This window comes from Quercus suber, unplaced genomic scaffold, assembly GCF_002906115.3.
Source record: "Quercus suber isolate HL8 unplaced genomic scaffold, Cork oak 2.0 scaffold_331, whole genome shotgun sequence".
NCBI classification, from domain to species: domain Eukaryota; kingdom Viridiplantae; phylum Streptophyta; class Magnoliopsida; order Fagales; family Fagaceae; genus Quercus; species Quercus suber.
The window spans coordinates 240062-250904 of record NW_027069784.1 but is presented as its reverse complement, the minus strand read 5'-3'; the positions used below and the strand labels follow the sequence as shown (position 1 = coordinate 250904).

The 10843-nt window shown below is 40.4% G+C and overlaps 2 protein-coding genes across 2 annotated transcripts in view; one reads left to right on the top strand and one right to left on the bottom strand.

The window, feature by feature from the left end:
* Window positions 1-6776: 6776 nt before the first annotated feature.
* LOC136061579 (uncharacterized) lies at window positions 6777-7451 on the bottom strand. Its single transcript, XM_065759533.1, has one exon. The coding sequence runs from the start codon at window positions 7449-7451 to the stop codon at window positions 6777-6779; it is 675 nt and encodes a 224-aa protein (XP_065615605.1).
* Window positions 7452-9125: 1674 nt separating this feature from the next.
* Window positions 9126-10843, top strand: part of LOC112034004 (DNA-directed RNA polymerases I, II, and III subunit RPABC5) — a 4169-nt gene continuing 2451 nt past the window's right edge. Inside the window, exons 1-2 of the mRNA XM_024066787.2 lie at window positions 9126-9276; window positions 9547-9605. Of these exons, the coding sequence (XP_023922555.1) occupies window positions 9241-9276; window positions 9547-9605 (95 nt within the window). The 5' untranslated portion in view covers window positions 9126-9240. The remainder of the gene's footprint in view (window positions 9277-9546; window positions 9606-10843) is intronic.

Genomic DNA, 10843 nt, shown 5'->3' with positions numbered 1-10843 from the left:
AATTTTTGATCAATCGAATATCGTGAATCAGTTTTTTTTTTTTTTTAAACACTATTCTTGACTTTTTCAAAACACTTTTCAAAAAGTTTTCAAACCTTTTTCTTCTCTCTTCAACTCGACAAGGCTAAAGCTTCTATTTTCTATTGTTTTTCTCCAAATCTTTTGCAAGGTTTTTGTCTTCTAAGGCTGGTATGTCCATTATACCCCTCCTTTGTCTTTTATTTTCTTGTTTCATGCATTATTCATTGAGATTTTCAGACCTATGCTCTTTGGCGTTTTTCATGATTCAAGCCTTCTTAAGTGAAATTGCTCATTGGGTTTTTGTCGGGACATGATATAAACTTGATGTTGATGGTTTAATTTGATTAATTTTGTGATTTGTGAAAAATTGAAAATCTAGGGTGTGAAATTGATCTGAATTGGGGATTTTGTTCAATTAGGTTAAATTTGATGAAATTGGCTTATTGTTTTGATATAATTGATCATTCTAATCTGTTTTCTAGCCTGTGTGATGATCAATTAGTCAAATTTTTTCAAAATCTTAACAAGTGGTTTCAATTTTGGGGTGTTTGTTAGAAACTCTATGCTAGAGCCAATTTTGTGAAATTGAACTTAGTATACTGCATTAGAACATGCATCATGACATTGTAATTGTTCATGCATCATATAGATTTTTGTTCTATATTTTTTTGTGCTAACTTGTAGTCTACCCTTGGTTTGTGTTTTTTTTTTTTTTTTTGTTCTTTTGGTTCTCTCTTTGTGTCTTTGTCCTTTCCTTAGCACTATGCCTAGGAAGACTAGGGCTCGTAGGTCTGTTCTTTCACCTTCTCCTCCTCCACCTTCTTTTGACTGCGAGAGGTTTCTGAGTGAGAAAAACCAAGAGATTTTTGAGAAATTGAACCTTAAGAGGAAGATATGGGCTGAGCGTTCTGTTCTTTTAGATAAGCTTGATCCTGCCATTAGGGCAAATTTTGAGCGTCGGGGCTGGTTACCTCTGTTGGATATTTCTGATCCTCTTCCTCCACCTACCCTGATTAGAGAGTTCTTTTCAAACATCTCTATTCGCATCTATGATTCCAACACTTTGGTAAATAGTTGGATACGAAGTGTAGAATACACTATTACTCCTACAATAGTGGCTGATGCTCTAAGGGTATCTTTGGTCCAACACCCTGTTTACCCTTATGATGAGTCTCCTTCTTTGAGTGATGTCATGTCTTATATCACTAGGTCTTCTATCCAGTGGGGTTCTGATCCTCGGATCACCACTGCTGAGCTATCTGAGTTGCTCTATCTCTTCTTTAGGATAGTTTTTCACTCTTTTTGGCCCATTTCTCATCTTCACACCATTCGTCTCGAGCGGTGTGTCTTTTTGTATGCTCTTGTTACTGATGCTCCTATTACTGATGCTCCTATCAGTTTTCCTCATTTGTTCCTTCGTTCTTTGAATGAAGTTTATAGGAGTTCATCTTCCTCTCATGCTTTTGTCCATCCTATTTTTATTCATAGGATTTTGTTATATCTTGATCTTACTGGTTTCCCTTCTTCTAAGCCCGTACATGTTATTGCTTCCATAGGTGCGTCTTTTCTTAGACAGAAGGCTGCTCATCTTCGGGTTGGCTCTAAACACCCTATATCTGAGCCTTCTGGTAGCGCACCTCCTCATTCTTCTTCTACATGTCCTGTTGGTGAGGATGTTCCTGATCTTGTTGGTGATGCTGCTGCTGCTGATGTTCTTCCACCTCCTTCAGATGACTTTGATATTTGTCGTACGTTGAAGACTATCATGATCGTTCAAGCGGCTCATAGTTAGATTTTGGTGGACTTGTTTGATGAGATATGTGCTTTGCGAGCCGTCTTAGCGCATCTTCGTTCACCCTCACCACCTCCTTTTGATGATGGCATGTGATTGTCCTTTTGGCATTCCATCACAAAAAGGGGGAGTAGAGTTTTGACATTGTAGAGGAGTTTTCGCTGTTAGGGGGAGTTATGTTAAATTATATCTAGGTGCTTCACTTTGTATATCACTTTTTTTGGGCTATTCATGATAAGGGGAGTTACATTGTTTTTGATATACATGATTCTTGTTTCTTGTGTTCACTGCTTATTGATTTATATTTATGAGTTATTCATTGATATATGTCTTTATTATGTGTTGTGTGAATCATACAAGAATGTCTTACCTGTTTATTTACTGTTTTTTATCACACATGCATTTATACGTTTATTGAGTGTTTCAGGAATATATAGGTTGATTCAATTGAGCTGCTGTCTACACTTGCAACTGATAGATAGTAGTTAGGATTGAATTTGTGTTTATGAGCATTATTTTAGTAAAGGGCTTTTATTTGTAAACTTTGAGCTTTTAAGTTATGTTTTGTCACGAATTGCCAAAGGGGGAGTTTGTTAGGTTCTAAAGACTTAGGATTTGATGTATTTAGAACTCTAATGTGTAATGTTGGCGAACCATAATCAAAACAATATGTTTAGTCTTCTTTAGGCTTGCTCAAATTTGTTTAATTTATGTAAAGTTGGAATCGAGAGGCTGCAGATGCATTGGTGCATTTTGGCCTGGCTCGATCGATCAAAAGTCGGCCAGAATGTTTTTTAGCAAAATTTCCAACTCAGTCCTATCTCATTAAACATTTTGGGTTTTTTGTTTTTGCCCTAGGTATAAAAACAAAACCCTAGCCACGTTTTTGTGAGTTGTTCTGGTTGTATTGTTGTTCATACTTTGCGGTTTGTGTGAATCTCATGTGAGATCATTGAGGAGTTTTCCTTTACATAAACTTAGGGTTTTCTAGGTAGAGATATTATTAATACCTTGATGATCAACTCAGTTGTTGCCATTGGAGTTTAAAGAATAACAAGCGTGGGTGCTTGTATCTTGTGGAGAATCCAAGAAAGAAGAAGTCCGTAGATTCGAAACTTGTACGTGGTCGTGTTAGTAAGTTCTACTGGTGGGTAGCATTAAGAAGTCAAGTGGGGAGCTTGTAAGTCCTTTTGTATGAACTTCGATTCTTTCATATAGTGGATTCAGGTTTACCTTAAGGATAACTAGGTCAAATCCTCCCCAAATTTTTACCGTGTGATTTCCTAGGCACCTATGGGTGTGCAGGTGACGAGTAGTGATTCCTAATACCCAGTTTCGAACAGAAGTCTTTGAACGCACTGTTGTCGAATTGCTTTCTGTTGTTGGAGATGAGCACTCTGGGTATCTCGAACCTGCATATGATATTCTTCCATACAAAAATTCGGATGTTCCTCTCCGTGATAGTGGCTAGGGCTTCTACCTCCAACCACTTAGTGAAGTAGTCGATCCCAACTACCAGAAATTTTAGCTGCCTTGCTGCCGTCGGGAAGGGGCCTATGATGTCTAGTCCCCATTAGGCAAATGGCCAAGGGGTCGTCATGGGTGTCAGCTCCTCGGTTGGTTGCCTGATCAGATTGCTAAACCTCTGACATTTGTTGCAAGTCTTGACATAGGCTTATGCGTCCTTTTACATTATAGGCCAATAGTACCCTGCTCGGATCAATTTGTGTGCTAAGGATCGTGCCCCTAAGTGATTTCCACAAATACCCTTGTGGACTTCTCTCATTACGTAGTCTGCTTCCTCGTGGCCCAAACACCTTAGGTACGGTCGTGAGAATCCCCTTTTGTATAAGACACTATTGATCAGTAAAAATCGCGAGGCTTGGACTTTTAGTTTCCTGACTGCGTCTCTTCCATCTGGTAATGTGCCCGTCTTCATGTATGCTATTAATGGCATAGTCCAATTGTTTTCGGAATTCACCACCTGCATTTTTGTTCCGTCGTCAATAATTGAGGAATTTTGGACAAACGACAATACCTAATCGGGGACTATCATAAAATCTGCAGAGGCTGCTTTAGCCAGACGGTCGGCACATTCGTTCTCTTCCCTTGGGATTTGGACGAATGTGACTTTGAGGCTGCCGATCCGATTCTTGACTTCTTCCAGGTACTTCTTCATCCTTTCATTTCTACACTCGTAGACGCCGCTAATCTGACTGGTTATTACCTGAGAATCGCAATGTATGACCATGTTCTCGTCACCTGCTACCTTTGCGAGATCTAATCCTGCCACCAACGCTTCATACTCGGCCTCGTTGTTGGTCGTTGGGAAGTCCAGCCGAATCATGCATTCGATTTTATCTCCATCAAAGGTTTGAATTACCACACCGACACCTCCAGCTTGCCTGTTTGAAGATCCGTTTGTATGGATGCTCCATTGTCTGAGGGCGTCTACCCCCTTGCCTTCTAATTGAGTGTATTCGGCGATGAAGTATGCCACTGCTTGCCCCTTTATTGCAGTTTGCGAGCGGTACTGTATATCAAACTTGCTTAGCTCTATTGCCCACAGAGCCATTCGTTCGGTAGCTTCAGGGCTGCTCATTGCTCTTTTCAGGGGCTAATCCGTCAAGACTATGATGGTATGGGCCTGGAAATACAATTTGAGTTTTCAGGCTGCAGTTACCAGTGCGAAGGCCAACTTCTCCATCTGGGGGTACCTTTCTTCTGCCCCCCAGAAACCCCTACTTATGAAATAGACGGGTCGCTAAGTTCCTTCCTCTTCTCTTACTAAGGCCGCGCTTACCGCTGCTTGCGAAACTGCTAGGTACAGGTAGAGTTCTTCCCCTGGTTTGGATGGGCTGAGTAATGGTGGAGAGGCGAGGTATTTTTTTAGGTCTTCAAATGCCTTCTGACACTCGTCCATCCACTCGAATGATTTCCTCAAGGTGCGGAAGAATGGTAGACATTTATCCGTTGCTTTAAAGACAAACCTGTTCAGGGATGCAATTTTGCCATTCAAGCTTTGCACCTCTTTCACCGTCCTTGGTGGTTCTAGCTTCATGATAGCCCGTATCTTTTCTAGGTTAACCTCTATACCTCTTTGGGATACCATGAATCCCAAGAATTTTCCCACTATTACTCCGAACACACACTTGCTTGGATTCAGCTTCATGTTGTATGACCAAAGGGTGTCGAACGTCTCCTGGAGGTCATTTAGGTGGTCATTTTCGCGCAGGCTTTTAACCAACATGTCATCAACATAGACTTTTACGTTCCTCCCAATCTGGTGTGCGAACATTTTGTTCATTAGTCTCTGGTATGTCGCCCCCGTGTTCTTGAGTCCGAATGGCATCACCTTGTAGCAAAAAAGTCCTTAGTTGGTGACAAAAGACGTTTTTTCTTGATTAGCTTCCTTCATCTTGATTTGATAGTAGCCTGAAAAGGCATCCATGAAGCTTAGGAGCTGGTGTCTGGCCGTTGAGTTGACTAGAGCATCTATCCGCGGGAGGGGGTAACTGTCCTTTGGGCACGCCTTGTTGAGGTCCGTGAAATCGACGCACATTCGCTACTTCCCATTAGCCTTTTTAACCATGACTACATTTGCCAACCATTCTGGGTAATATACTTCCTGAATGAAATCCGTCTCAAGTAGTTTCCTGACCTCTTCTACTATCGCTTTGTCTCGTTCCTGAGCGAACACTCACTTTTTCTGCCCACGGGTGAGGATGCAGGGTTCACGTTAAGCTTGTGAACCATGCCAGAAGGATCAATCCCGGGCATGTCCTCGTGGCTCCACGTGAAAACATCTTGGTTCCTCCTGAGGAATGCTGTAAGGGCTTGACGTATTGGTTGGCTAGCTAATGTCCCTATCCTAGTCATTCGCTCGGCTTTGATTCATCGAGTGCTATCTCTTCCAATTCTTCAACCGGTTCTACTATGGTCCGTTGTTCTTCTATACACATGGTCTGCTAGTGATCTTCCATTTCTAGCATGGCAATGTAGCATTCTCGGGCGGCCACCTGGTTTCCTCGCAACTCCCCAATCCCATAATCCGTAGGGAACTTAATCATTAAGTGGTACATCGATGTTGCCGCTTTGCACGAGTTAAGTGTGGGTCGTCCGAGAATACCATTTTAAGTAGGCGAGCAGTCCACCATAAGGAATGTTATGTCCTTTGTGATCTCTCGTGGATAATCGCCCACCGTTACCGAGAGTGTGATCGAGCCTAATGGGAATACCCTTGTTCCTCCAAAACCGACCAGCGGAGAGTTCGTTGGTATCAATTGCGTTCTGTTAATCCCCATTTGCTGGAACGCTGGATAGTATAGGATATCAGCCGAGCTGCCGTTGTTGACCAATACTCGGTGAACATTATAGTCCCCCATACATACGCTGACAACTAGCACGTCGTTATGTGGATGGTGGAGGCTTCTCGCGTCTTCCTCATAAAACCCAATGATAGGGTTTTCCCTCTGTACTATCTTAGGTACGAGCCTATTAGCTGGACGTTCTGGACCATCCTAAGGTACGTCTTTCGAGCTTTTTTGGAGGAGCCAGTAGTCGCAGTTCCCCCTACAATCATCCTTATGTCTCCGATGGGGGGTCTAGGATGCTCATTATCCTGTCAGGGGGCCTGCTCTTGGTGATTGGGATCCACTCTCTCTTTGTTAACGAATTTCTGCAACTTCCCTTGTCTAATGAGGGCCTCAATCTGCTGCTTTAAGTCATAGCAATCGGCCGTGTCATGACCGTGATCTCGGTGGAAGCGGCAATACTTGTCTCTAGGGTGTTTGTTTGGATCGCTCTTTAGCTTCCCTGGAAACGTCAGTGCCCCCTCGTCTTTGATCTGCATCAAGACTTGGTTTATTGGGGTGTTCAGTGGTGTGAAGCTTGTGAACCTTCCTCCTTGGGGTTTAGGGTGCCTTTCGTCCCTTCTATCTCCTGTCCTTGGTCTCTTTTGCCCTTAATCCTGCCGTGCATCTCCCTGTCGCTCTCTTTTCCTGGGTTTTTTCTCCCGGGCCAGTAGCGCATCTTCTGCGTTCATGTACTTAGTGGCCCTGTAGAGTACCTCTGACATGGTCTTAGGGTCGTTTTTGTATAATGAGAACAAAAACTTACCCTTTCGCAACCCGTTTGTGAAAGTTGCTACCAGTATCTTGTCGTCAGTTTCATCGATCGAAAGCGCTTCCTTATTGAAGCGGGTTATGTAGGATCTCAACGTCTCGTCCTCTCTTTGCCTGATGCTCATGAAGCATGCCATGGATTTCTTGTACATGTGTCCCCCTATGAAGTGTGAGGTGAACTGAGCGCTTAACTCTTTGAAAGTGCTGATGGAGTTTGGTGTCAACCGATTGAACCATATCCTCGCGGGACCCTTCAGCGTTGTAGGGAAGGCCCTACACATAATTTCGTCCGGTACCCCTTGAAGATGCATCAAGTTCTTGAAGGTCTCTAGGTGATCTAGAGGATCCTTAACTCCATCGTAACTCTCTATCTGCGGCATTCGAAATTTATGTGGTAGGGGAAAGGAATCGACGGGGACGGTGAATAGAGAGTCGGTTCGGTTGACTAGGTTGTTAAGATCGCTGGACACTCGTCCCTTGAGGGCATTCATCATGACCTCCATCTGTTCCTTCATCGCCTACATCACTGCGAAAATAGGAGGTGGAGCCGTATCCATGAGGGATGAGAGGCTCATGTTTTGTCATTCTGGCCTGCTTGGGGCATTGCTGCCTTCAAGCCCTTCTCGATCTCTTCGCATGGCACTAGTACCTTCCTGGTCCTCCCTCTGGTTGTTGGGTGCTGCGTCTTTCTGATGCAACTATTCTTCTAGGTTATGGTTTTGTTTAGTGAGACGCTCCACGGCCGTGGTGAAAGTTCGAACCTGTCTCTCGAAGGCGGTTGTGGGTGGTTCCTCTCCTTGGATGTCGTTGGTGGTTGCCATCGAGCAAGTGAGCACCATGCAACCCTTCTGTCTCAGGGATAAAGCAATGATCGATCACTTCTTCCTTCCCACAGACAGCGCCAACTGATGAAGTCTGAAAAATTACCAATGAATTACACGTCGCTTACACACTCAGAAAGTCACCTGCGCAACAAGAAAGAGAAAACCTACAGAAAATACCGATGTGGTACCGGCCAAATACCCTTCGAAGGTCAAGTTAGAATCTTTTCCAACTCTAGAGTGCTAGAAATGGTTAATTATGCGTACCTCGATTTGTGAGGATATTGGGGCTTTTATAGTGGTCAAAGATTGACCTCTCTTCCTTTAAGCAGAAGTCTTTTCCTTATAAGAGTCTCCTTTAACAATCCCAAACATGATGAACAAGACTTTTCCTTATGGAGAAGATCTCCATTAATGCACATACCTTCTAGAATCCTCTTCGCCTTAGAATTCCATTTATACTAGGATTTTGAGATGTCTACGCATGGGCCGCAAGAGTTCCTTTAAATTAGGCTTCTTGTAGATAATTGATTCGGACACTGCATAGGTGTTCAACCTGTCAGTGTAGAACCCGTCTGTATGGGATCTGTCCAGTATAGGTGATTTTAGTGGATCCGTCATATAAGCTATCAAGTGCACATTTTTCCTCTTCACACCCAAAGACCAAAGTTCACCCACACATACCCAAGAGAGAGAGAATCACGTCCGCGACCTCTATTACTTTCGATGGCTAACATTGAAAGTTAAAAAAACTTGATTTTTAACTTTTTATCTCACAACTGTATGGTTTAGTAGCCTTAAACTATTGCACTTGATCTAAGCCCTAATAGTAGCATTTTTTTTAAAATTAGTAGTTTATTGAAGAGAATTGTTATGTTTACAACATTTTCACAACAAATTATGGTTGCTTAGTTGTTATTAGTTCAAATTTGAATCTACCATTGAGATTATTTTTTTGCACCCAGAATAACAACCTGCCATTTAGAATTTGTTGTGAAAATTTTGTAGACATAGAATTCTTCTTTATTAAAAGGCCCGATTAATGGATCTTCTTAGGATATTTACTAATGGGTCATTTTAGGAAAATTTCAATATCACTCAGCTTTTAGGAAAAATATTAAAAAAAAAAATTGTAAGAAAGAAAAAAAAAAGGTTACTTTTTTATTTTTCTATAAAAAAATTTCAAAAAAAAAAAATCTTAAACTAATGCACTTATTATTACTATTATTATTATTTGAAAACATGCACTTATTTGAAAATCTGTTAACTTTTTCATTTATTAAAAAACATTTTTAAGAATCATAAAATGAATGGGCCGGGTAGATCAAAAAAATCCAACCGGCCTAAAACAAATGACCAAGTCAAAGACGCCCTCACTCACTGTACCATAAACCTCCTCAGAAATTAGAACCCTCTAGAACCCACGGAAACCACATAGAACAGAAGAGAAGAGAAAGAGGAACAACCTAAGGCAGCAGCGAAGATGATCATTCCAGTTCGTTGCTTTACCTGCGGCAAGGTATTTGCTTTCTCATATTGTTATTTATTGTAAAACCCAAGTTTATATCTTTTAATATAGCATTTATTCACAGTGAGGTTTTGTTGATTTGGTTAAGGAGGTTTTCTTGTTCATGTTCCACCAAGTCAGTTATTTTATTTATTTATTTTTTTGAAGAGCAATTTAGAGAACAAATAAAAAACCAGATGTGAATGTTAAACAACTTTGGTGCTAATTAAACCTTGATATTTATTAATGTCAAATTTTGGTTTTTTCGTTTGTGTTGTATAGGTAATTGGAAACAAATGGGACACATATCTTGACCTTCTACAGTCAGATTACTCTGAAGGGTGAGAGAACCTCTTTGGTTATTTTGTTAGGGACTTATTGTTATAAGCGTTTGCTCATATGATTGCAAACTGTAATAGTAACCAGAAATTGATTTATGCAGATAAATACATGACAAGTTAAACTAAAATAACATCTTGTTGTATTATTTGGAACCTTTTTTTTTTTTTTTTAACCCTGTATTTTTTGCTAAATGTATTGAATTTGTGATTGATAACTCAGTGATTTTTACAATAATGCTGCTTTGGCAATGTTATATATACTATTCCATTATATATAGTCGCTGAAGACAACAACAATTCACAACATTTTTACAGCATCTTTTTTAATTTTGAGTTGTGGTGGGTCCTGGTATAAATATTTTATTATATTCCATTTTATTTTAACCTATGGTGAATTGAAACATCGATTGTTGTGAAAATGTCGTGACATTTTGTTGTGTCCCTAGAAGAACCCATTTGTAGATCATCGATAACTTTGTTAGTTATGGTTGGCATCTATTGTTGTTTTTATTTGACAGTGCAATTTAACTTTTTGGTGATGCTTTCCTCTCATATTTATTAATATTCTCACTTCTCTCCCTTTGTTTTCTATTGTGCTTCAGTGGGTTCTCCTAGCCAATTCCTTTTTTGCAAAACTAATATTCCTTAACTTACTAAAATAATTTAAAGATCGAGAACATTTTTCAGATATCCAAACATTGCATATGTCCAGTTGGACATTGTATTGGCATATATTGATGTGCTTGGATTGTTAAGGCACGTATCTGGCAAGGATGTTTTAAGCTTCTCTTTAAGCACTTTTAGAATTGGCAGATCTATTTCTTAGCATTGCTGACTATCATGTTGTTACATTCTTGGACCTTCTTTTCATTAATGAAGTAGTTTGTTTATTGGGTAATAGTTTTTTGGGCAGTTTAGCCTATACTTTTCCTTCATTTTTAAATCATTAGAAGTGGGTTGGTATTCCTGGTAGGAGAAGCTTTTGTGTTGCTACAAATTCCTCTGTGATACTAAAAAAGAAAGAAGAATTGTTTTCTAACCTGAAATTTACTAAGTCCATATTTTGGATTTCAAAAATTCTTATTAATTTCTTGCCAAGTGAATGTGATAAGCATCTCAAGCAATATTATCTTGTGACCTTATGCATTCATATTCAAATCTTGAAATTACTAAGACAATTTGGCTGCTTTCGATGATTATCAGTCTATCCGACCCAACCCCCATTCAGAAAGAACGGC

Excerpts from the sequence above, each read along its gene's own strand:
- LOC136061579 (XM_065759533.1), bottom strand. The coding sequence starts at position 7,451 with ATGAAGGAACAGATGGAGGTCATGATGAATGCCCTCAAGGGACGAGTG.